Below are 27,136 nucleotides of genomic sequence, written 5' to 3' on the forward strand. Positions count from 1 at the left end.
TTTCAATAAAATGAATTTGGGAGATTTTGGATTATTTAACAGATCAAGGGGTATTTTAAAAAAATTGCTGATTGTAGGTGTAAATTTGGCCCGATAGTATAACGGTATGGGTAAATCTGGCCCGATAGTATTACAGAGGTTAAATATAGAGAATATATGAAAGTAGATGGGTATATTTGGCCCTTTACATGCTGCGGCGTGCAGCCCGATCCCATAAATATCACTCAAAATCTCCAGTATCTCGAGCTCTCAATGACATAAAAATCAACCCGGCATGATGATATGATGTATCAGTGAATGACAATAGAGACTAAGATATGATATGCAAATAATAGATGTGACTGAGTACAAAATTGTAAATTTAAACAAGTAATTCAATAGCAATAAGATCTTTGTGGGTCCCCAAAAATTGGCACGTAATCTGAACATGATTCCTAACATGAGTCTCGGCTCAATTTCCTCTAACAGGTAGAGGATATGTGGATAATGACAAGATTATTTGATTATGCAACTCCACGGAATAAATTAAGTCACAATTTCTATGGTGCATTCCCACACGCCCATCACATAACATGTGCGTCACCTCCATACAATTCATATAACACGCAATTGAGGGATCCATACCCTCAGAACCAAGTTTAGAAGTGTTACTTACCACAAACCGCAAAATGCTTTATTCCAATATGCCTTTGCCTCGCAAATTAGCCTCCGAATGCCTCATATCTAGTCACAATTAATTTGATACAGTCAACACAAATTATAGGAATCAATTCCATATGTAAATACTAAATTTTCCAACAAAATCCAAAATTCAACTCAAAACATACAAAATATGAACGCCCATTTAACCACGAGTCCAACCATACCAAATTTACAAAATTCCGACATCAACTTGAGCTTCAAATCCTCAAATCTTATTTTCAAATCCCTTGGCCTAAATCCTAGAATTTCACCACAAAGACACGTAATCTAGTCAAAATACTCGATATATTATTGACTAACAATGATCACAAGTGACATACCTCAAGAATTCCCGTTAAATCTCTCCGAAACATCGCTCCAAACCGTGTGTTTGAAGTTCAAAAATAAGAAAGAACCTCGAAACCCCTCATTTTAACACTACCGGTGCTTTCGCATTTGCGATATTTTTACCGCTTCTGCACAATCGATTATGCGGTCTTTCTTCTGCTTCTGTGCCTCCTACGCACCTGCGGACTCACTTTTGAGAAGAAATTCTCCGCTTCTGCGGATCTTATGCTTCTTCGATGCCACGTCCGCATCTGCAGTCTCGCAGGTGTGGAAATTCCCTCGCACCTGCGACCACTGCCTCGCCAACGCATTACCCGCATCTGCGCTTGCCAAGCTCACTTCTGCGAGCTCGCACCTGCGAGAAAGGTTCCGCAGGTGCAATTGCATTAGTAGGAAGCAACTTCCAGCTTTGTTCTAAGTCCAAATTTTGATCCGCTAACCATCAGAAATTCACCCAAAGCCCCCGGGACCTCAAACGGGTTTGGATATTTGCTCCGTATATCCCGCTCAGTCTCCCAAGTAGCATCTCTGACTGGCTGGCATCTCCACTACACTTTCACTGAAGCTATGTTCTTTGATCTCAACTTTCGAACTTGCCGGTCCAAAATGGCCACAACCTCTACATCATAAATCAAATTACCATCCAACTGCACTATACTGAAATCCAAAACATGAGATGGATCTCCGACATACTTCCGTAGCATAGATACATGAAACACTAGATGAATACCAGATAGACTAGGCGGTAATGCAAGTTCATAAGCCACCTCTCCAATCCTCTTAAGTGTTTCAAAAGACCCAATATACCTAGGACTCAACTTACCCTACTTCCCGAATCTCATAACACCCTTCATAGGCGATACTCGGAGTAGTACTTTCTCTCCTACCATGTAAGCAATATCGCGAACCTTCCGGTCATCATAGCTCTTCTGTCTAAACTACACCGTGTGAAGTCATTTCTGAATCAATTTAACCTTTTCCAAAGCATTCTGAACTAAATGAGTACCTAATAGCCTAGCCTCACCCGGTTCAAACCAACCCACCGGAGATCGACACCATATCCCATACAAAGCCTCATACGGAGCCATCTGAATGCTCGATTGGTAGTTATTATTATAGGCAAATTCTGCAAGCGGTAAAAACTGATCCCAAGAACCCCAAAAATCTTTAACACAAGCGTGTAATCATATCTTCCAATAACTGAATAGTGCGCTCGGACTGCCCCTCCGTCTGAGGGTGAAATGTTGTACTCAACTAAATTTAGGTGCCTAAATCTCGCTGCACTGCTCTCCAAAACTATGATGTAAATTGCGTGCCCCGATCTGAAATGATGGACACTGGAACACCGTGAAGGAGAACAATCTTGCGAATATAAATCTCAGCCAACCGTTCCGAAGAGTAAGTAGTCCTAACTGGAATAAAGTGTGAGGACTTGGTTAACCAATCCACAATCACCCAAATAGCATCGAACTTTCTCGTAGTCTGTGGGAGTCCAACTACAAAGTCCATGGTAATACGCTCCTATTTCCACTCCAGAATTTCAAGTCTTTGTAGTAATCCGCCCGGTCTTTTATGCTCGTACTTCACCTGCTGACAATTTAAACATCGAGCTACAAAGCCCACTATATCTTTATTCATCCTTCTCCACCAATAATGCTGCCTCAAATCCTGGTACATCTTGGAGGCACCCAAATGAAAGGAATACCGCGAACTGTGGGCTTCTTCAAGAATCAACTCACGTAGTCCATCTACATTTGGTACACAAACCCAACCCTGTATCCTCAACATCCCATCATCTCCAATAGTAATATCTTTGGCATCACCGTGCTGAACTATGTCCTTCAGGAAACTCCAATAGTAACAAGCAAATGAGGATCATCATATTAGTGCTCTCTGATGTGGTCATATAAGGAAGACCGAGAAACCACACCAGCTAGAACCCGACTGGTCTCCGAAATATCTAACCTCACGAACTGGTTAGCCAAATCATGAACATCAACTGCAAGCGGCCTCTTACCAATAGGAACAAATGCAAGGATGCGCATACTCACTGTCTTTCTACTCAAGGCATCAGCCACTACATTGGCCTTCCCGGGATGATACAAAATAGTAATATCATAGTCCTTTAGGAGCTCCAACCATCTCCGCTGCCTCAAATTTAGATCATTATGTTTGAACAAGTATTTGAGACTCCGATGATTTGTAAATACCTCGCAAGACATACCATAGAGATAGTGCCTCCAAATCTTCAATGCATGAACGATGGCTACCAATTCTATATCATGAATGGGGTAGTTATTTTCATGTGGCTTCAACTGGCACGAAGTATAAGAAGTCACTCTACCCTACTGCATTAAGACACACCCAATACCAATCCGAAAAGCATCACAATGCATTATATAAGAGCCTAAAGTTGAAGGCAAAACTAGAACTGGAGTTTTGTTCAATGAAGTCTTGAGCTTCTGAAAGCTCTCCTCACACTCATCCGACCACCTGAAAGAAGCACTCTTTTGTGTCAATTTAGTCAAGGGCGATGCAATAGACGGGAAGCCCACCACAAAATGACGATAATAACCGGCCAAGCTAAGAAAATTCTGAATCTCAGTAGCTGAAGATGGTCTGGGCCAACTCTGAACTGCATCTATATTCTTCAGATCCACCTTAATTCTTTCACTAGACACTGTGTGTCCCAACAATGCCACTGAACTAAGCGAGAAATGACACTTAGAGAATTTGGCATAAAGTTTCTCCTCCCTCAGCCTCTGTAGTACAATACTTAAATGTTGTGCATGTTCCTCCTGGCTGCGTGAGTACACCATAATATCATCAATAAATAATACAACAAACAAATCAAGATACGACTAAAATACACTATTCATTAAGTGCATAAATGCTTCCGGGGCGTTGGTCAGTCCAAAAGACATCACGAGAAATTCATAGTGACCATAACGGGTCTTGAATGCAATCTTTAAAATATCTGAATCCCGAATCTTCAATTGGTGATACCCAGACGTCAAATCAATCTTAGAGAAAACCCTCGCTCCTTAAAGCTGGTCAAATAAATCATCAATACATGGCAAAGGGTACTTGTTCTTTATTGTAACTTTATTCAACTGCTTGTAGTATATGAACATCCGTATAGTACCGTCCTTCTTTTTCACAAACAAAACTGGTGTACCCAAGGCGATAGACTAGGCCTAATAAACCCATTATCAAGAAGTTCTTGAAGATGCTCTTTCAATTCTTTCAATTCAGCTGGTCCCGTACGATATGGAGGAATAAAAATGGGTTGAGACACCAAGTCAATACCGAAATCAATATCTATGTCAGGTGGCATACCTAGCAGGTCTGCAGGAAATACATCCAGAAACTCTCGCACTACTGGTACAGAGTTAATAGTAGGAGTGTCTGCATCAACATCTCTCACAAAGGCCAAATATGACAAACACCTCTTCCTAACCATACGTTGGGCCTTCAAATAAGAAATTACCCTGCTGGGCACATGATGTAGAGAACCTATCCACTCGACCCTTGGCAATCCCGGTATCACCAACGTCACAGTTTTTGCGTGACAGTCCAGAATAGCATGACATGGAGACTACCAATCCATACCCAATATTACATCGAAATAAACCATACTAAGAAATAAGAGATCAACTCTAGTCTCCAGTCCCCCAATAGTTACTACACATGATCGATACATACGGTCCATAATAATAGTATCGCCCATCGGCGTAGATACACGAACAGATGAAACTAAGGACTCAAGGGGCATATCCAAATAACGAGCAAAATATGATGATACATACGAATATGTGATACCAGGGTCAAATAATATTGAAGTTCACCATGGCATACTAAGACAATACCTGTGACTACTACATCTGAAGCAACGACATCTAGCCTGGCAAGAATAGCATAGAATCAGGCCTGACCTCCACCTCATCGGCCTCCCCCTCTTGGTCGACCCCTAGCTGACTGAGCCTCACCCCGAGCTGGCTGGACGGGTGGTGAAGCAGCTGGTGCTAAAGTCGTAGTCTGACTTCTCTACTAAGCTGAACCTCCCGTAAGGCGGGGGCAATATCTATTTATATGACCCAAATCTCCACACTCAAAATAACACTTCTCTAAAAATGTCGGCAATTACTGAGGTAGACCCCGAGAACCAGAATAACTACTAGAAGAACCTGGTACAGATGAACCCTGAACTAATGGTGCACGAGATGAACTCTGAGCTGGAAGTGCACTAAGAGAATATTGACTAGGTCGAGCATTGTATGAACCATGGCTAGTTGAGCGGGCTTAAAAGGTCGACCCCTGCTGTGATATAACTGTCCCCCAGAAGGAACATCATTGGAATTACCTGGACCACAAGACCTCTTGGCCTCCCTCTCCTCATGCTCCTGAGTACAAACTATTTCTAGCCGTCTAGCACAGTCAACTATCTCGTCGAATTTAGCACCTGCTACATTTCCCAGAGTCATAACAAAATAGAACGGTTGGTTAAGGCCATTAATGAACCTCCTGATCTTTTCCCTCTCAGTGGGAACCAACCAAACTACATGACGTGCCAATTCTAAAAACTGCATCTTACACTGAGTCACGGACAGGTCCTCCTGACATAAATGCTCGAACTGCCTGCGTAGTTCTTCTCTATGGGTCTGTGGCACAAACTTCTCCAGAAATAATACGGATAACTCATGCCATGAAAGTGGTGCTGCACCAAACCGGTCTGTACCTCTCACAAGTCTCCCACAATCTAAAGGTTGCTCCGGTTAGCTGAAAAGTAGTAAATGAGACCACACTGGTCTCCAGGATACCCGCTATATGAAGAATCTGCTGGCATCTGTCCCAAATATCCTGAGCATCCTCTTACTAATTTCCACTAAACGATGGAGGATGGAGTCTCTTAAACCTCTCTAGTATAGTCTGCTCCTCATCATTCATAATAGGACCCACCATGGCATGGGCAGCTACAATCGGCTGGACTAGTAGTGCCCCGGTATCTAAAGCCCCTACACTACCTGCTCTGGAGTACGGGCAACAGGGGTATGAGTACCTCCCCCTTCCTGAGAAGTGGTTGGTGCGGCCTGAGCCGAAACCACCTTAGCAAGGCCAGTGCATACAGTCAATATCTGGGCTAAAGCCTCTTGAAGGCCTAGAATCACAATAGGCATAGCTGGTGCTTGAGTTGGTCCTGTCGGCTCAACTATATCTGGAGCATGCTCCTGAGATGGAGCAACTAGTGGTTTTATAGGTGCTGCTCCAACTGCACTACGAGCTACACCTCGGCCTCTACCACGGCCTCGGCCTCTCGCGACCCTAATTGGTGGCACTAGTGGTTGGCCGTCCGAACCATCTGTGAGAGAATAGAATAACAGAAATTCAGTCTCCGGAATCAACAAATTCGCACGACAAAATACAAGAAAGTGAAATTCTTCCTAAGGGTTCGGTAGCCTCTCGAAGATAAGTACAGACGTCTCCTTACTGATCCACAAGAATCTATTAAACCTGCTCATGACTCGTGAGACCTATATAACCTAGGCTCTGATACCAACTTGTCAAGACCCAAAATCACACTTGTCGTGATCGCGCCTATATTAATACTTGGCAAGTCGTCAACCTCAATAAACTATAATATTTTTTAAGTTCGAAAACATATTATATAAATTCAATAAAATATCTCACAAATACTGATATAAATACACTCGCAAAACCCAGTGTCACTGAGTACATGAGCATCTAAATGATAACATATTCTGACTGATAAAAACAGTGGCTGGAAATATAGAACAATACAAATAACTAAAAGGAAAGAGAGTCAACATCTGCATATGCCAAGCAGCTACCTCGATAGTCTCCAACAGATGAAACTCCAAAATCTAGCAACCGCCGTATCCAAAAGTACATGGATCAACACATAAAGTGTAGAGTGTAACATGAGTACAACCGACCCCATGTACTTAATAAGTAACAAGACTAACCTTTGGGCTGAATGTAGTGACGAGCTTAACAGGTACAGTCCAGTATAGAAATAACAGTACAGAAATGTAGGCATGCTTTCAAGTTCAACAGTTAAACTCAGTACAAGTAAAATAGATCAATTCTAAATGATATGAGGAATATGACATCTCTATATCTAACTACCAATGTACATGTTGTATGTGACGCACCTTAGTGGAAATCTCGTGTACTCATAATCTCAATACACTCAATCACTCAGTACTATATATGGCCAATCCAGCCCAGGGAAGATCCATCCCATATATATATATATATACACATCAACTGACAGTCAGTCACTCAGTACTTTATAAGGCCAATCTAGCCCAGGGGAAGATCCATCCCCAAATATAAAATCAATCGCGCTCACTGTGGGGGGTGTAGACTCCGGAGGGGCTCCTTCAACCCAATCTCTATAATAGCTAGATCCAGGCATAAATAAATAAACATTTTGCGGCATGCAGACCGGCCCCATAAATATCACTCAATATTTCCAGTCTCTCGGGCTCTCAATGACATAAAAATCAACCCGACATGATGATATTATGTATCAATGAATGAAACCAGAGACTGAGATATGATATGTAAATGATAGATGTGTCTGAGTACAAAATTGTAAATTTAAAAAAGTAATTCAATAGCAGTAAGACCTTTGTGGGTCGCAAAATATCGGCACGTAGCCTGAACATGATTCCTAACATGAGTCTCAGCTCAATTTCCTCTAACACGTGGAGGATATGTGGATAATGACAAGATTATTTGACTATGCAACTCCACAGAATTAATTAAATCACAATTTCTATGGTGAAAGCCCAGACGCCCATCACCTAGCATGTGCGTCACCTCTACACAATTCATATAACATGTAATTCAGGGATTCATACCCTCAGAACCAAGTTTAGAAGTGTTACTTACCTCAGACTGCAAAATTCTTTATTCCAATATGCCTTTCCCTCGCGAATTGGCCTCTGAATGTCTCGTATCTAGTCACAATTAATTTAATACAGTTAACACAAATTATAGGAATCAATTCCATATGAAAATACTAAACTTTCGTACAAAATCAGAAATTCATATAAAAAACATTAGTGGGGACCACATCTCGGAACCCGACAAAAGATACAAACTATGAACGCCCATTCAACCACGAGTCCAACCATACCAAATTAACCAATTTTCGACATCAACTCGACCTTCAAAGACACGTAATCTAGTCAAAATACTCGATGATAATTCGATATTATTGACTAACAATGATCTCAAGTGACTTACCTCAAGAATTCCCGTGAAATCCCTCTAAAGAATCGCCCCAAACCGTGTGTTTGAAGTCCAAAAATGAGAAAGAACCTTGGAACCTGTCACGACCCGAAATTCCCACCTTCGAGACCGTGATGTCGCCTAACACTTCACTTGCTTGGCAAGCCAACGTTAGAATATAATTAGTCATTTTAACACAATTTTTAATTTAATTAATAACAAAGAAATAAATGCGGAAATAAAGGCTGAAATAAAGTGAATAATTGATAATACTAGTGATGTCTGAATACCATCCCAGAACTGGTGTCATAAGTGCACGAGCTTCTAGAATAATACAAACAAGGGTATGAACAAAATAAAGCTGTGTGAAAGGAAGCACACATCTAAAATAAAGTAGAAGGGGACTTCAGAGCTGCGAACGCCGTGCAACTATACCTCAAGTCTCCACTGGTAGCTGAATCCAAGCAAATCTACAGTACGCCGCTGGGACAAACTCCGAAATCTGTACAAGAAGTGCAGAGTGTTGTATGAGTACAACCGACCCCATGTACTCTGTAAATGCTGAGCCTAACCTCAACGAAGTAGAGTCGAGGCTAAGGCATGTCAATTATATTAACCTATACGCAATAATAGTAATAACAACAATAATAGAAATAAAACATGTAACTCATTTCAACTGTTGAAACCAACTCAGCAGTCATAACCAATTATTATTTCAATCAATTTCCGTTGCGGCGTGCAACCCGCTCTAATAATATAATTTCTTCAATAAATTTCCGTTGCGGCGTGCAACCTGCTCCAACAATATAAACTTAAAATATAATCCGTTGCGGCATGCAACCCGATCCCCCAATATATTCATTTTTATGTCCGTTGCGGCCTGCAACCCGCTCCAGCAATATAAAATTAACAACTCTTGATTGTAAAAAAATTACGAAACTCCGATGTCAAATGGACCTTCAAATCTTAATTTTTCATTTTTGGAAAGTTTTACAAATATTCCAATTTCTTCCATCTAAATCCGAAATAAATGATGAATATAGGCATAGATTCATGAAATATAATCATTTTTGGTTATAGAACACTTGCCCAATTCAAAGTCGTGAAAAATCCCCTTTGGAATCGCCCAAATCCGAGACTCAAAACTCAAAAATGAGTAAAAATGGCAAACTCTCGATTTTTAAGCATTCTGTCCAGAATTTTCGCATCTGCGGACATATTTTCACATCTGCGAGCTTGCATTTGCGAGAAAAATCTCGCATCTGCGAAATAGGCTTGCCCAGCGTGTGTCCGCATCTGCAGAAGTGGAGCTGCATTTGTGGCTGCGCTTGCGCATGAAGGAGTTGCAAAAGCGGTGCCTTCCGCATTTGCGATGGCCTAACCGCAGAAGCAGTGGTCGCATCTGCGACCATTTTCTCGCAGAAGCGAGTAGGCAGCCCAGCTCCAAAATTGCAGAAGCAACGAGGCTCTCTGCAGAAGCGATGCCGCACCTGCGCTCCAAACGTCGCAGGTGCGAAACACCAGAACCAGACCTGCAAACTTTTACAAAAATAATCTGAAACACGTCCAAAACTCACCCGAGCTCCTCAGGACCTCATTCAATAATACCAACCAGTTCCATAACATAATACGGACTTACTCGGGGTCTCAAATCACATCAAACAACACCAAAATTACAATTCACATCTCAATTCGGACTTTTGATTTTTAAACTTTTCAATTTGCAAAACTCGTGCCAAAACATATTAACCCAATCTGGAATGACTTCAAATTTGGCACATAAGTCATAAATGATATAGCGGAGCTATTTCAATTTTTCAGAATCGGATTCCGATCCCGATATCAAAAAGTCAAATCCGTGGTCAAACTTTGGAAATCTTTTAGCCTTTAAATTACTAGTTTCCATTAAATGGTCATAACTTGAGCTAGGGACTTCCAAATTAAATTTCGGGTATACGCCCAAGTCCCAAATTACGATACGGACCTACCGGAGCTGTCAAAATACTGATCCGGGTCCGTTTGCTCAAAATGTTGACCAAAGCCAACTCAATTGAGGTTTAAGGCTCTATTTCACATTTTAATTAATTTTTCATATAAAAGCTTTTCGAAAAATTATACGGATTGCACACGCAAATCGAGAAATAACGAATAGTGCCTTTTGAGGTCTTAGAACACAGTAATTAATGTTTAAATTAAAGATAACATTTTAGGTCATCACATTCTCCACATCTAAAATAAACGTTCGTCCTCAAACGAAATTAGACAAATACCTGAGCTGGTGAAAAAATGTGGATATCTACTCTGCATGCCCGACTCGGACTCCCATGTAGATGCTTCTACCGGCTGACCCCTCCATTGCACCTGAACTGAAGGACAACTCTTAGATCTCAATTGTCGGACCTGCCGGGCTAGAATAGCTACTGGCTCCTCTTCATAAGTCAAATCTTCCCATGATATTTTCGGAGCATAGACACATGGAACAACGAATGAATAGCTGATAAACTAGGTGGTAGTGCAAGCATGTAGGCTACTTCACCCACCCTTTCAAGAATTTCAAAGGGTCTGATATACCTAGGGCTTAACTTGCTCTTCTTCCGAATCTCATTACACCTTTCATAGGTGAAATCCGTAGCAATACTCTTTATCCAGTCATGAATGCAACATCACAAACCTTACGATCCGCACAACGCTTTTGCCTAGACTGAGTTGTGCAAAGCCGATCCTGAATAATATTTACCTTATCCAAGGCATCCTATACCAAGTCAGTGCCCAACAACCGAGCTTTCCCGGTTCAAACCAGCCAACTTGCGAACGACATCGTCTTCCGTATAATGCCTCATATGGAGCCATCTGAATGCTCAAATGGTAGATGTTATTATAGGCAAACTCCGCAAATGGAAAGAACTGATCCCAAGAACCTCCAAAGTTTATAACACAAGCGCGAAGCATATCTTCCAATATCTGAATAGTGCGCTCTGACTGTGCGTCTGTCCGTGGATGAAATGTTGTACTCAAATCAACCCGCATGCCTAACTCGCGTTGTACAGCCCTTCAAAAGTGCAAAGTGAACTGCGTACCTCGATCAGAAATGATAGACACTGGCACACCGTGAAGGCGGACAATCTCACGAATGTAAATTTCAGCTAACCGCTCTGAAGAATAGGTAACTGCCACTGGAATGAAATGTGCTGACTTGGTCAACATGTCCACAATGACCCAAACATCGTCAAATTTTCTCTGAGTCTGTGGAAGCCCAACAACAAAATCCATAGTGATACGCTCCCACTTCCACTCAGGAATTTCTAACTTCTGAAGCAAACGACCAGGTCTCTGATGCTCGTACTGGACTTGTTGACAATTTAGACACCGAGCTACATATGCAACTATATCCTTCTTCATTTTTCTCCACCAGTAATGTTGCCGTAAATCTTTATACACTTTGGCGGCACCTTGATAAATAGAATAACTGGAACTGTGTGCCTCTTCAAGAATTAATTCACGAAGCCCATCCATATTAGGCACACAAATATGACCCTGCATTCGTATAACTCAATCTTCCCCCCACAATAACTTAATTGGCATCACTGTGCCGCACCGTGTCCTTAAGGAAAAGCAAATGAGGATTATCATATTGTCGCTCTCTGATACGCTCATATAAAGAAGACCGAGCGACTGTGCAAGCTAGAACTTGACTGGGTTCTGAAACATCTAACCTCACGAACTAATTAGCCAAAGTCTAGACATCTGCAACTAACGGTCTCTCACTAACCGGAATATAAGCAAGGCTGCCCATACTCACAGGCTTTTTACTCAAAGCATCGGCGACCACATTAGCCTTTCCGAGGTGATATAAAATGGTGATATCATAATCTTTCAACAACTCCAACCATCTTCTCTGCCTCAAATTGAGATCTTTTTCTTTGAACAGATACTGAAGGCTACGATGATCAGTAAATACCTCACACGAGACACCGTAGAGGTAATGCCTCCAAATATTCATCGCGTGAACAATGGCTGCCAATTCTAAGTCATGAACAAGATAATTCTTCTCGTAAACTTTCAACTGCCGCGACACATATGCAATCACCCTACCATCTTGCATCAATACTGCACCAAGCCCAACGCGAGATGCATTACAATACACCGTATAAGATCTTGAACCTGTGGGTAATACCAACACTGGTGCCATGGTCAAGGCAGTCTTGAGCTTCTGAAAGCTCAACTCACACTCGTCTGACCATCTGAATGGAACATCCTTCTAGGTCAATTTGGTCAGTGGGGATGCTATGGATGAAAATCCCTCCACAAACCGGCAATAATGACCTGCCAAACCCAGGAAACTTCGTATTTCTGTAACTGAAGTAGGCCTAGGCCAGTTTTGAACTGCCTCAATCTTCTTAGGACCCATATTTATGCCTTCTACCGATATAACATGCCCCAAAAAGGCAACTGAGTTTGGCATATAACTGATTATTCTTAGCATATAACTGATTATTCTTCAAAGTCTGAAGCACAATCCGAAGGTGCTGCTCATGCTCCTCTCGACTGCCATAGTAAATCAAGATATCATCAATGACTACCACCACAAAAGAATCTAAATAAGGCTTGAACACCCAAGTCATCAAATCCATGAATGTTGCTGGGGCATTTGTCAGCCCAAATGACATCACCAGGAATTCGTAATGCCCATACCGAGTCCGAAAAGCTGTCTTAGGGACATCAGATGCTCTAATCTTCAACTGATGGTAATCAGACCTCAAGTCAATCTTTGAAAATACCTTGGCACCCTGAAGTTGATCAAATAAGTCATCAATTCTTGGCAACAGATACTTGTTCTTGATAGTAGCCTTGTTCAACTGCCGATAATCTATACACATCCGCATAGAGCCATCTTTCTTCTTTATAAATAGTACTGGTGCACTCCGAGGCGAGACATTGGGTCTAATGAATCCCTGATCGAGCAAATCTTGTAACTGCTCCTTCAATTCTTTCAACTCCAGCGGGGCCATACGGTATGGTGGGATAGAAATGGGTTGAGTGTCATGTGCTAAATCAATACAGAAGTCAATATCTCTATCGGGTGGCATCCCCAGCAGATCTGCAGGAAATTCATCTGGAAATTCACGGACAACTGGAACTGAATCCATAGAAGGAACTTCCGCGCTGGGATCGCGAATATGAGCCAAATAAGCTACACACCCCTTCTCGACCATACGCCGAGCTTTCACAGGCACCATCACGACCTATAGTGGAATTTGGGTCGTGACATTATTCTTCCTTAAAATATTCTTTGGTTTCTCTCTCGCCAAATATAGTAAATACTACATGCCAGCGCCATTCTAAACATTTCTGCTTTTGCGTTTTTCCAATTTGCAAATTTAACTTCCCACTCCTGTTCTTACACCCATACACCCATCCCATAACTTGTTTATGCATTCCTTTCCATTTGAGTAATTTATTCCATAGAGCTACAGAGAAGTTATAGTTAAAAAATAAGTGATCAACAAATTCATCATCTTGTTCACACAATGGACAAACTAAATTGCTTGCAATCCCACTTGGCTAATCGATCTCTTGTTTACAATCTTCTATGTGATACCATAGTCAAATTGAATACCCATTTAGGACACCCTACATTATTACACACAAGTCTCTTCCAAGTGACCTTTGGGAAAGTACCTCTCAAACTCTAATAAAGTTTTTTGATAGAAAAGGAATTCATGGCTAGAATATCAGAATAAGTATATCCTGCTTCTTCCAAATTCCTTTTGGCCTTCATTATCTTCCTAATCATCCTACATTTTTACTTTTACTTATCCACTGCTACACTAAATCAAGATAAAGACAATCTTTTTTTTTGTTTTACCCTTATTATTAACTACTCATTCCCATATTATTTCCCAATACTTTTAAAAATGCTATTATTATTATTATGGGTAAAACTGTAAAATACATAGGGCGTTAGAAAATGAGTTATATTATCACTTATTTTCCCTTGTTTGGTTGATGAGTAGAAAATATTTTTTAGGAATAATGTTTTATGCTACTTTCCTTACCCCCTCCCCCCCCCCCCCAAAACCCCAAATACCTAACGTTTTCAAGACTCGATTTTCTTCAAGAATTTAATTATTCTATTAAAAATTCACAGAAACCCAAATGGACTAGTGTGCTGCTTTACTTTTTCTCGAAAAAATAACGTCAAAATTTGTGCACCATAACTAAAACGAAAATACTCTTTTTTTGGTTGAAAAAGAAAGTATTATTTCTACAACATGAAAAAAGTACTCATTTTACTAAAATAAAAGAAAATAGTTTTTCTATATCATGAAAAGAAAATACTCATTTTGTTGAAATAATATAAAAAATATTTTATTACATTATTTTATTGAAATGAAAGAAAATACTTTTACTACATCATTTTGTTGAAATTAAAGAAAATATTTTAACTACGTCGAGAAATGAAAGATAATATAGATTACTTCAAGATTTGTTTATTATAAAAGTTAATTAAGAAAAAAGTCAAAGACACACCGATTGGGAATTGGGTACCAACACTTCTCAATAGCATTGTTTTTTATTGTGCTTTTAACTTTTAATACACTTTTGTTTCTTAAAAGGAAAAAAGGTGAATTTGTAAATATATTATTTGGTTTCGCATTGCTCAGATGGAAACAAGTTTGACTTGTGGACACTAGTTCAGGGTTAGGAGTGATTCATTAGTGCTCTTGAAATTGATATTGGAGGGGAAAACTAACACTAATATACATAATATTGTGGAGTTTGATGAGTTATTTCTAGCTTGGCACTTACATTTTTTAAAAGTAAAAGAGACGGGTTTGTTGTACAACTCTTAAATAAGTAGGCTCATACAATGTGTATTAAAAGTTAAAAGCACAGTAAAAAACAATGCTGCTGAGAATCAAGCTTGCGCAAGATAGTATACATTGGTATAGAATAGTAGTAAATTAATAAGATTAAGCAGAGGTTATGCTACCAGATGATGCACTTTCAGGAGCAACATCTTCAAAACCCATATTAATCCAAGACTGCATGTTTTGGCTGTTGAATCATTCTCCAATACAAAAGAGTTGGGAGGCCGAGTCTGATAGATCTGACCAGTCTTTTTAAGGCGCGGACCGGGAGGTTTAAATCACTACATTTGAAGATGACCAATTTATTAGCTTTATTCATATATACCCCTATCATGAATTTTGAGCCTTATATTTTAAATAAAGCATAACTCTATTCATGGCTAATGGCACATTTCATCTAACTCGTAATCTAGGCACCAACCTTTGTCCAAATTTTGAAACAATTTCAACCTTTCATAACACCAACATCATCAGGGCAAGGCTGGGCAAAGATCTAAAGACAACAATTACATTCTTTGTGAACACAGTTACAACAATCAGTAAAATGTGAACATGTTAAAGAATAAGTAAATGCTTGAGAATTGATGTAATTCCAAGTAATGAGTGCCTCAACTTTGAAGGTGAAGAAGCGGCAAAGGATACATGGTGTATGGGATTTCATGAACTTATTGTATGCATTCTATTATTCTAAAATTCAAACATAGTCTATTCTCTATAAATATAAAAGACGCTGAGTGTTTAACATATCATCCGCTCATGTCTAAAGCACAATCAAGGAGTCACAATAGGTCTTGTAAGCGGCAATGGTCCAGATCTCCATTCCCCGTTTGATCGTTACTAAGCTCTCCTTGTAACACTGAACTGAACAACCACCATTGTCATTTCTCCTCAGGCCCGGATGAAAAAATCAAAGGCACCTTGTCTCCTGGGTCATAACACCATAGGAGACCAGGCGACAATGATTGCTAACAAAAACGACTCTGTTAGGATTCCAAGACTTAATATATGCAAAATATGCAAAGCATTGAAACGTAATTATTTTGTTCCAAACCCCAGGTTGGATCATTACCCATATGTCATATTCAAATCTGTCATAAACAGTTACATTCAAGAGGGAAATGGAGTCATCAAGCAATATCAGTTTCAACACCCAATGAGTGAAAGGGCGCGGAGCATCTGGCCCTTCAATCTCTGTAAACACATCATTTCCAAAGTCAATGGAAAGAATGCTAAAATTACATATTTCCCCCTTCAGCAGCCAGCAATAAGCTTCATTCAAATAATCAGTAACAAGAGCTTCTATACAGTATTTAAATAGGAAGATGTCTTGATTTTCAGGTTGAAGGATTCTCCATGACTCCTTATAACATGAATAAACGGCTACATAAGGTTGATAGACCTTACGACTTCTGATGTTATCATAGAAGGTCCAAAACCAAACCACCTTATAGTCATTAGTCATGAGGTCTAATCTGAACCCAAACTGACGTCGATGTTCCCTGAAAGATGGTGGAAGATCGAAGTTGGGTGAAGGAAGGGATCTCACTTCCCTGGTGGTAGGATTGCATAAAGCCAAGAAGACGTTGAATATGCTGCCATCAATTACTCACTCCAATAAAAACAAACCATCCACAGAACCTAAAAGGTACGTCATACCTCTGAATTCCTGAAGATAATCAGAATTTTCATGTACGTCAACAACATCTGAGACCGAAATAGTGATGGGATTGGATTAAGAGAAGACTTATCATTTGAGGGGCATACAACATGATCATAAATCATGATTTTTGGGGGCTTGTTCTTTCTGCTCCAATCCATGTGTTCTTTGATGAAGCTAGGGCTCTTAATTATTTCGTACCAGTACTTGCCGACGCATATGACTCGATCGGCTGTAACGACCCGATCAGTCGTTTTGAGTATTTGTACTTCGCTCAGTTGTTTGAAGGCATGAGTAGCTCCGTATGATGTATTATGACTTGTGTGAATTGTCGGTTTTGGTTTTCAGATTATTGGAAATCGATTTAGAAAAATAAATTTCATGATTAAAGCTTTAGGTTGAAAGAGTTGACCAATTTTGATTTTTTAGCATTTGACCTCATATTGGAGTTTTGATAGTTCTGTTAGGTCCGTATGATGATTTTGGACTTGGGCATATGCTCGGATTTGCATTTGGATGTTTCTCGAAGGTTTCGGCATAAATTGGCAAAAGTTGGAAACATGAAGGTTTGGCAAGCTCATAAGTTTAACCCATAGTTGACTTTGATAATATCGGATCCAGATTGTGGTTCCGAGAATTGGAATAGCTTTGTTATGTCATTTGGGAATTTTGTGCAAAATTTGAGTTCATTCCGTGTTGATTTGATATATTTTGGCCCGAGTTTTGGAAGTTAGAAGTTCAAAGTTCGTTCAAGTTTGAATTGAGGTGCGATTCGTCGTTTCGATTTTGTTATGTGTGATTTGAGGCCTCGAGTAGGTCTATGTTATGTTATGGGACTTGTTGATATATTTGGACAGGGTCCCGAGTGGATCGGGTGAGTTATGAACGTGTCTAGGACCATTTTCCATTCATACGTTGTGGTTGGCAGCTGCTAGTACTGATGTTGTGCACTTGCGACTGATGTTGTGCACCTGCGGTGGTCACAGAAGCGAAGAGGTGATCGCACATGCGAAAGGAGCTAGGTTTGGAGTCATCGCATATGCGGAGCTTGAGGCGCATGTACGGTCTCGCAGAAGCAACGTCCTTGAGCTTAGGAGTGTGATTGAGCGCAATAGCAGGATTTGTGCAATGCACCTTCGTGTGCGCAGAAGCGGGGAAAGTTACGCATGTGCGGAAGGCTGGTCTTCAAATGGCTTCCTTGAAGCAAAAGTGTTCCGCAGAAGAAGAGGTTGCAGATGCGACAATGTGACCGCATATGCGAAAATGCTGGGCAGATTCTATACATATCGAGGGTTGGCAATTTTTATCACGCATTGAGCTATAGACTTCGGAATTGGGCGACTGTTTAGGCGACTTTCACCACATGGATTGGAGTAAGTATTCTCTACTCGATTTTGGTTATATTTCATGAATCTATCTTCGATTTTGGCATTTGGATGATGAATTTTAAAGAGGAAATTGGGGGGGTTTGTCTAAAGTTTCATAGAGTGAATTTTTGAGTTTTGAACATCGATTCGGATTCGGATTTGAGTGAAACTAGTATGGTTGGACTCGTAATGGAATTGGTTGTTGGATTTTGTAAGTTTCATCGCGTTCCGAGGTGGAGGCCCGAGTTTGACGTTTTGGTTGATTTTGGGCTTTTAATTAAATATTCGACCTTTATCATTTAGAATTGTTTCCTTAGGATTTATTTGATGTATTTGAGTTGCTTTTGGCTAGTTACGAGTAGTTCGAAGGTCGGTACGTGCAAGATGGAATTTTTGGAGAATTGTTTGGATTGCTCGGTATTAGATTTGGCTTGTTCGAGGTAAGTAACATTTCTAAACTTGGTGTTGAGGGTATGAACCCCTGAATATACGTGATATGTGTTTGGTGTTGAGGTGACGCACATGCTAGGTGACGGGCATGTGGGCGTGCACCATGTGAATTGTGACTCGGTTATTTCTATGGTACTGTATAGTTACCTGATCTTATCTGTAACCATGAAATCTCTACGTGATAGAGTAATTGAGTTATGATCCATGATATAAACTATGTCTAGGCTACATGCTTATCATATTGGGACCCACTGAGGTCATTTCTGCTGTTGAATTATTTGCCTACATTACAATTACATACTCAGTCACACGCATTCATTTGCATATCATATATCAGACTTTGTTACCATTTATTGATACATCACATCATTATCTTTGGACTGATTTTCATGACATCGTGAGCTCGAGAGACTGGAGAGATTGATGGCTGAGTGAGGCCGAGGGCCTGATTGTGAGGATATTGATGGGATCGAGCTCTATACCGCAATATGTTTATTTGATTCATGCCATGATTTGCTTATTATAGTGCTTGGGTTGGAATTGCCCTTGCAAAGTCTGTACATCCACAATGAGCGCAGGTACCTACTGAGTGTGAGTGCCGAAAGCAAGTGCTTAGTGTCTGGGAGGATTGAGTGACTATGAGGACTGAGTGACTGGGAAGACTGAGTGACTGGGAAGACTGAGTGAATTGATACTCTGAGAGTATGAAATTATTTTATCAATGAGTTACATTACATTCGACATGCACACTTGACATACAGGCATAAAGATGTATTCTTCCTTATGCCATTCAAAAATGAAACATTTACCTGTTGAAAGCTTTTAGAAAAAATCACAGTTTTTACAAACTTACTCTTATTTTGGTAATTTCGGCAAAAGATTTGGATTTTCACTAATATACTTTAAAGGCATGACTATTTTTTGGAACTGTGACCGAGCTGACATTTTATCTCTGAACTATTTCTTTTAGCACTTTTTATTTTGTTGTTATGAACTGTTGTTAGCTATTGGTGTTGGACGCCGACTTTTGTCCTAGCTCGTCACTACTTTCAACTTAAGGTTAGGTTCATTACTTATGAAGTACATGGGGTAGGTTGTACTCATACTACACTTTTGCTCCTTGCGTGCAGATGTTGGATGTTGATGGTGATGTGTACGGCGGGAGCTAGATTCGAAGATGTACCTGTATTCCAGTTATGCCTATCACTTGTCCTTGGTAGCATTAGATTTGAATTCTATTCATTTACATTTCAAACAGATGTTGAAATTATTTCAGTTCAGTCTTGTAAAAAAACTCTAAATCTTAGAACCTCATGATTTGTATTACCGGTCCTTGGGAAATTTCGGTATTTTGAGGGCATGAGTAGATCCGTATGATGTATTATGACTTGCGTGAATCATCGGTTTTTGGTTTTCAGGTTATTCAGAATCGATTTAGAAGAATGTATTTCATGATTGAAGCTTTGGGTTGGAAGAGTTGACCAAGTTTGACTTTTAACATTGGACCTCGGATTGGAGTTTTGATCGTTCTCGAAGGTTTCAGCACAAATTGGCGAAAATTAGAAACTTGAAGGTTTGGAAAGCTCATAAGTTTGACCGAGAGTTGACTTTAATGATATCGAGTTTTGATTGTGGTTCCGGGAAAAGGAATAGCTTCGTTATGTCATTTGGGACTTGTGTGCAAAATTAGAGTTCATTGCAGGTTGATTTGATATGATTCGGCGCGAGTTTTGGAAGTTGAAAGTTCAAAGTTCATTCAAGTTTGAATTGAGGTGTGATTCGTCGTTTCGATGTTGTTACGTGTGATTTGAGTCCTCGAGTAGATCCGTGTTATGTTATGGGACATGTTGGTATATTTGGACATGGTCCTGAGCGGCCTGGGTGAGTTACGGACATGTCTCGAACCATTTTCCATTCATATGTTGTGGCTGGCAGCTGTTGGTACTGATGTCGTGCACCTGTGGCTGATTTTGCGCAAGTGCGGTGGTCGCAGAAGCGGAGAGGTGATCACACCTCCCAAAGGATATGGGTTTGGAGTCATCGCACATGCGGAGCTTGAGGCACTGCACCTGCGTGTTCGCGGAAGCGGGGAAAGTTTCGGAAGTGCTGAAGGCTGGTCTTCAGAGGGCTTCGCAAAAGCAAAATTGTCACGACCCGAAATTTTCACCTTCGGGACCGTGATGGCACCTAACATTTCACTTGCTAGGCAAGCCATTGTTAGATTTTAATTAGCCATTTTAACAAAATTTTAAATTTATTAATAACTAGAAAGCAAATGCGGAAATAAAGTCTGAAATAAAGTGAATAATCCATAATAATAGCGATATCTTAATACCATCCCAAAACTGGAGTCACAATTGCACGAGCTTCTAGAATAATACAAATAAAGATTTGAATAAACTAAAGCTGTCCGAAAGCAAACACACAACTAAAATAAAGTAGACAGGGACTTCAAAACTACGGACGTTGTGCAGTTATACCTCAAGTCTCCTCTGAGTAGCTGAAATCCGAGCAAGTCTATAGTACGTCGCTGGGACCAACTCCGAAATTTGCACAAGAAGTGCAGAGTGTAGTATCAGTACAACCGACCCCATGTACTGGTAAGTGCTGAGACTAACCTCGACGAAGTAGTGACGAGGCTAAGGCAGGTCACTTACATTAACTTGTACGCAATAATAGAAATAACAGGTATAATAGAAATAAATCAGGTAAGTCATTTTAACAGTTAAAGCCAACTCAGCAGTCATAACCAATTATCATTTTCATCAATTTCCGTTGCAGCGTGCAACCCGCTCCCACAATATATTCATATTCAATTCTGTTACGGCGCGCAACTCACTCCTCTGATATATTCATTTCAATCAATTTTGTTGTGGCGTGCAACCCGATCCCCCAATATAGACTTTTAAATAAGTTTGTTGAGGCGTGCGCCGCAACCCGATCCCCCATTATGGACTTTTAAATAAGTCTGTTGCGGCGTGCAACCCGATCCCCTAATATAGACTTTTAAATAAGTCTGTTGTGGCGTGCAACCCGATCCCCCAATATGGACTTTTAAATAAGTCTGTTGCGGCGTGCAATCCGATTCCCCAATATATTTACTTTCATTTTCATTGTTGCTTGCAACCCGTTCCCCTAATATATTTTAACAACTCATAAATGTAACAAAGATTACTCCAATAAATACCACGTTCAATGAGAAATTATTAAGCATCGAAGCATACAATAATTATAATTCATTTATGAAACAAACAATGACAAGTAGCAATTAATTATGGAAATCAGGGAGAAAATAGGCAGTTTAATATTTAATATGCTAAATGTCAAGTAGAAATTAAGACACATAAATCAAATAAGCATGTAACAATTATTGCAGGAATTCCAGAATTAATATTTGACAAGGAATATGAGTGAAACAATTATAATAACGATTAATTCGTGTCTTAAAATAATTTAAGATATTTAAATAATTAAGCAAATAATTAATTTGACAAAGTATAGGCACCCTTCACCTTGCCTATACATCGTTACACATGAAATTAACATAGCAAATAATTCAAGGCTTCTATTCCCTCAAGTCAAGGTTAATCACGATACTTACCTCGCTTTGCAACCAAATTTCAAGAATCCAATAAACCTTTGCCTAGCGAATTCGTGTCTGAAGTCCTCAAATCTAGTCATAAACAATTCACTATACTCAATATAAATCATAGGAATTAATTCCATATGAATTTACAAATTTTTCAGATTAAAATCCGAAATTCATTTTAAAAATCAACAGTGGGACTCACGTCTCGAATTCCGAAAAAACTCGCAAAATCCGAACACCTATTCCGATACGAGTTCAACCATACAAAAATTATTGAATTCCGATATCGGACTGACCTTAAAATCTAAATTTTATATTTTTGGAAGATTTTATAAAAATCTCATTTTTCTTCCATAATATCACGGATTTATGATATAAATGAGTATGGAATCATGAAATATAATCAATACAGGATAAGGAACACTTACCCCAATGTTTCCCCGTGAAAAGCACCCAAAAGTCATCTTACCCTAGCTCAAAATCGAAAATGGTTGAAAATGGGTCGAAATCCCATTTCCATAACTTAAGTTCTGTGTTTCAGATTTTTCTTCTTCGCGAACGTGATAGTACCCTCGCATTCGCGAAGCGCATTTTTTTTCTTCCAAAACATTGCCCTTCGCGAACGCAATATATCCTACGCGAACACGAAGCTTTATCGCTTGGTGCCCGGCCAGGCCTCACCTTTTACGCGAATGCGAACGCTCCCACGCGTTCGCGATGAACACGACCCTCTACCCTTCGCGAACGCGGTGCCTTCTTCACGAACGCGAAGAGTAAATTTCACCTGCCTCAAGTTCCTCTTCGCGAACGCGATACCTCTATCGTGAACGCGAAGAAGGAAACCAGACAGTGCATCAGAAAAATTCCAGTAGAGTTCTAAGTCTAAAATTCAACCCGTTAACCATCTGAAACTCACCCGAGGCTCTCGGGACCTCAACAAAATATACCAACAAGTCCTAAAATATCATACGGACTTAGTCAAAACCTCAAATCACATCCAACAACACTAAAAATATGAATTACACATAGATTCAAGCCTAATGAACTTTGAAACTTTCAATTTGTACAAACGAGCCCGGAACCTATAAAATCAAGTCCGATTGATCTCAAATTTTGTACACAAGTCATAAATGACATAACAGAGCTATTTCAATTTTTGGAATAGAATTCCGACCCTGATATCAAAAAGTCAAATCCGTGGTCAACTTTGGAAATCTTTAGCCTTTAAATTTCTAGTTTCCGTTAAATGGCCATAACTTGAGTTAGGGACCTACAAATTAAATTTCGGACATACACCCAAGTCTCAAATCACGATTCGTACCTACTGGAATCGTCAAAATACTGATCCGGGTTCATTTGCTTAAAATGTTGACCAAAGTCAACTTAGTTGAGTTTTAAAGCTCTATTTCATATTTTAATCAATTTTTCATCTAAACACTTTCCAGAAAATTATACGGAATGTGCACGCAAGTCGAGGAATGATAAGTAGTTCTTTTCGATGTCTTAAAACACATGATTACTTATTAAATTTAAAGATGACCTTTTGGGTCATCATAGAAATGGTTCTGCAGAAGCGGAGGTCGTAGATGCGACAATGTGACCGCATATGCGGAAATGCTGGGTAGATTCTATGCATATCAAGGGTTGGCCATTTTTATCACATATTGAGCTATAGACTTCGGAATTGGGAGATGATTTAGGCGACTTTCACCACATGAATTGGGGTAAGTTTTATCTACTCGATTTTGGTTATATTTCATGAATATATCTTCTATTTTGGCATTTGGATTATGAATTCTAAAGAGGAAATTGGGAGGTTTTGTTTGAAGTTTCATATAGTGAATATTTGAGTTTTTAATATTGATTCGAAGTCAAATGTAAGTGAAACTAATTTGGTTGGACTCGTAATGGAATGAGTTGTCAGATTTTGCAAGTTTCATCACGTTCCGAGGTGCGGCCCCGGGTTTGACTTTTTGGTTGATTTTGGGATTTTGATTAAATATTTTACCTTTATCATTTGGAATTTCTTTCTTAGGCTTTATTTGATGTATTTGAGTTGCTTTTGGCTAGTTTCGAGCCGTTCGGAGGTCAGTACACGCGAGATGGCATTTTTGGAGCATCATTTGGCTTGCTCGGTATTGCATTTGGCTTGTTCGAGGTAAGTAACACTTCTAAACTTGGTGCTGAGGGTATGAACCACTGAATATATGTGATATGTGTTTGGTGTTGAGGTGACACATATGCTAGGTGACGGGCGTGTGGGCATGCACCGTGTGAATTGTAACTCGATTATTTCTATGTTACTATGTAGTTACTTGATCTTATCTGTAACCATGAAATATCTACGTGCTAGAGTAATTGAGTTGTGATCCATGTTAGAAACCATGTCTACACTACATGCTTAGCCTGTTGAGACCCATTGAGGTCATTTTTGCTGTTATGTTATTTGTTTGTTGTAATGATCCGACCGGTCATTTTGAGTATTATAACCATGTTCCCCCATTTACTGCTCAAATTATACTTTATAGTTGTTGTGTGAATTTCCAAGATAATTGGTTCGTGTCCGGTGAAGTTTTGGAATGAATTGGAACACTTAGTTCCAAGGTTTAAAGCTTAAGTTAAAATAATGACCGGATGTGAACTTATATGTAAATGACCTCAGATTCGAATTCTGATAATTCCATTAGCTTCGTTAGGTGATTTTGGCCTTAGGAGCGTATTCGGAATGTGATTTGGAGGTCCGTAGTAGAATTAGGCTTGAATTGGCAAAAATTGGAATTTCGGCGATTTCGGTCGGCAATGGAAAATCTGATATCGGGGTCGGAATGGAATTACGGAAGTTGGAGTAGGTTCGTAGTGTCATTTGTGACATGTGTGCAAAATTTGAGGTCATTCAGACGTGGTTTGGTTGGTTTCGACATCGGTTGTCGAATTTGGAAGTTTAGAAGTTCTTAGGCTTGAATCCGAGGGTAATTTAGTGTTTTAATGTTGCTTTTAGTGATTCAAAGGTTCGACTAAGTTCGTATGGTATTTTATGATTGGTTTGTATGTTTGGTTGAGGTCGTGGGGGCCTCGGGTGAGTTTCGGGTGTGTTTCGGGTGAGTTTTGAGCGAGTCCGGACATTTCCGGAACTCAGGTATGGTTCTGGTGGTTTAAATTTCGCGGACCGCAGCAGAATTTCGCGGCCGCGTTTGGAATTTTGCGGACCGCGGCAGAATTTTGCGGTCACACTTGGAAGTTCTGCAGATCCGCTTATCCGACTTCGGAAGCCTATATCTTTTGATCTACAAGGAATTTTGAGATGATTCAAAAACGAAAGTTGTAGCCCTTCGTGTATAGTTTCCAAAAAGTAAAGAAGTAATAATTTGGACATTTGTAGAGAAAGTTATGGCCAAAATACTAAAGCATGGCAGTGCAGTCCCAAGAATTTTGCGGACCGCACTATTGTTTCGCGACCGCGGGACCCGAGACGCGGCCACACTCAAATATTTGCGGACCGCAAAGTGGGAGGCCAGAGGTGCACTTTATAAATAGGGTTTAGGGCATTATTTCACATTTTGGACCTAGGGAGCTCGGTTTGTGGCGATGTTTTGTGGGTTTTTCAAGAAATTCATCGGGGTAAGTGATTCTATCTCGAATTTGGTTAATATACATGAATATATCAATGATTTCATCATCTGATTAGTACTTTGAGGTGGAAATTTGGGGAAAATTATAGCAACTTCATAAAATGAATTGTTGAAGGTGACACACACGATAGGTGACGAACATGTAGACGTGCACCACAGAAAGTGTGTCTTGAATAAATCATGTGAAGTAGTAAAATTAAAGAATCATGTTATTATCTGAACATGTGGCACGTGTTTGAGGAATTTAGCCGAGGCTTATAATAAAGATCGTGTTTAGGCTACGTGCCGATATTTTAGGACCCATGGGGTCGTGATACTGTTGAATTAATTATTCTAAAATATACATTTCACACTCAGTAATAATTGTTCATTGTGAGGATATTTATGGGATTGAGTTGCGCAACGCAGCAGGCCATTTGGCTTTATATATGTTATTATTAAATGGATCGGGGTTGCCCGCCTACAGCAGGCCAGAATGGCTTTATACATTATTCTTGTTCTGGATCGGGGCTGTCCCCCTGCATCAGGCCTTATAGGCTTTGTTATTATATGGATCGGGACTGCCCGCCTGCAGTAGGCCATATTGGCTTTGTATTACGCTTGGGCTGAAGGAGCCCCTCCGGAGTCTATACACACACCCAATGAGCGTAGATGATCATCGATATTCGAGATGGACTTCTCAGGGCATGGACTTGCCTTACTTACTGCTTATATATATATATATAGGATGGATTTTTCCTAGGGCATGGACTTGCCTTACTTATTTGTATTTTAATGAGTTATCTAGACATGGATTTTGTCAGTATCATTTATATTTAGGGATAAATTATCTGAGGGCTAGATTGGCCTTATACGGTACTGGGTGACTGACTGTCAGTCGATTTGCATATATATATACGGGTTGGAACACCCCTGGGCTGGATTGTCCATAAACAGTACCGAGTGACAGGATAATTTGTGACCAGTATTTACATGAGGTCTTTCTACTGAGATGTCGTATGCCTCATATCATGCAGTACTGATCTATTTCACTTGTACTGAGTTTAACTATTGAACTTGAAAGCATGCCTACATTTCTATAGAATTATTTTTATTGGACTGTACCCGCAGAGCTTATCATTTCTTTCAGCCCAGAGGTTAGTCTTGTTACTTATTGAATTAGTTGTACTCATACTACACTCTGCACCTCGTGTGCAGATCCAGGTGCTCCCGGATACCACGACTGCTAGAATTCGGAGTTATTTCTGTTGGAGAATATCAAGGTAGCTTCTTGACGACCGTAG

The 27,136-nt window shown here is 39.9% G+C and overlaps 2 protein-coding genes across 2 annotated transcripts; both read right to left on the reverse strand.

Moving 5' to 3' along the window:
- Nucleotides 1-1,577: 1,577 nt before the first annotated feature.
- Nucleotides 1,578-13,526, reverse strand: LOC138898276 (uncharacterized). Its single transcript, XM_070184335.1, has 8 exons — nt 13,349-13,526; nt 6,089-6,388; nt 5,393-5,587; nt 4,369-4,437; nt 3,462-3,730; nt 2,995-3,176; nt 2,617-2,878; nt 1,578-1,808 (listed from the first exon to the last, which is right to left on the reverse strand). The coding sequence occupies exons 1-8, from the start codon at nt 13,524-13,526 to the stop codon at nt 1,578-1,580; spliced, it is 1,686 nt and encodes a 561-aa protein (XP_070040436.1).
- A 141-nt stretch (nt 13,527-13,667) lies between these two features.
- Nucleotides 13,668-18,841, reverse strand: LOC104103582 (uncharacterized). The gene is made up of 3 exons (XM_070184336.1): nt 18,783-18,841; nt 16,231-16,753; nt 13,668-13,757 (listed from the first exon to the last, which is right to left on the reverse strand). The coding sequence occupies exons 1-3, from the start codon at nt 18,839-18,841 to the stop codon at nt 13,668-13,670; spliced, it is 672 nt and encodes a 223-aa protein (XP_070040437.1).
- Between the last annotated feature and the right edge of the window lie 8,295 nt (nt 18,842-27,136).

Source organism: Nicotiana tomentosiformis, chromosome 8 (genome assembly GCF_000390325.3).
Source record: "Nicotiana tomentosiformis chromosome 8, ASM39032v3, whole genome shotgun sequence".
In the NCBI taxonomy this organism is placed as follows: Eukaryota; Viridiplantae; Streptophyta; class Magnoliopsida; order Solanales; family Solanaceae; genus Nicotiana; species Nicotiana tomentosiformis.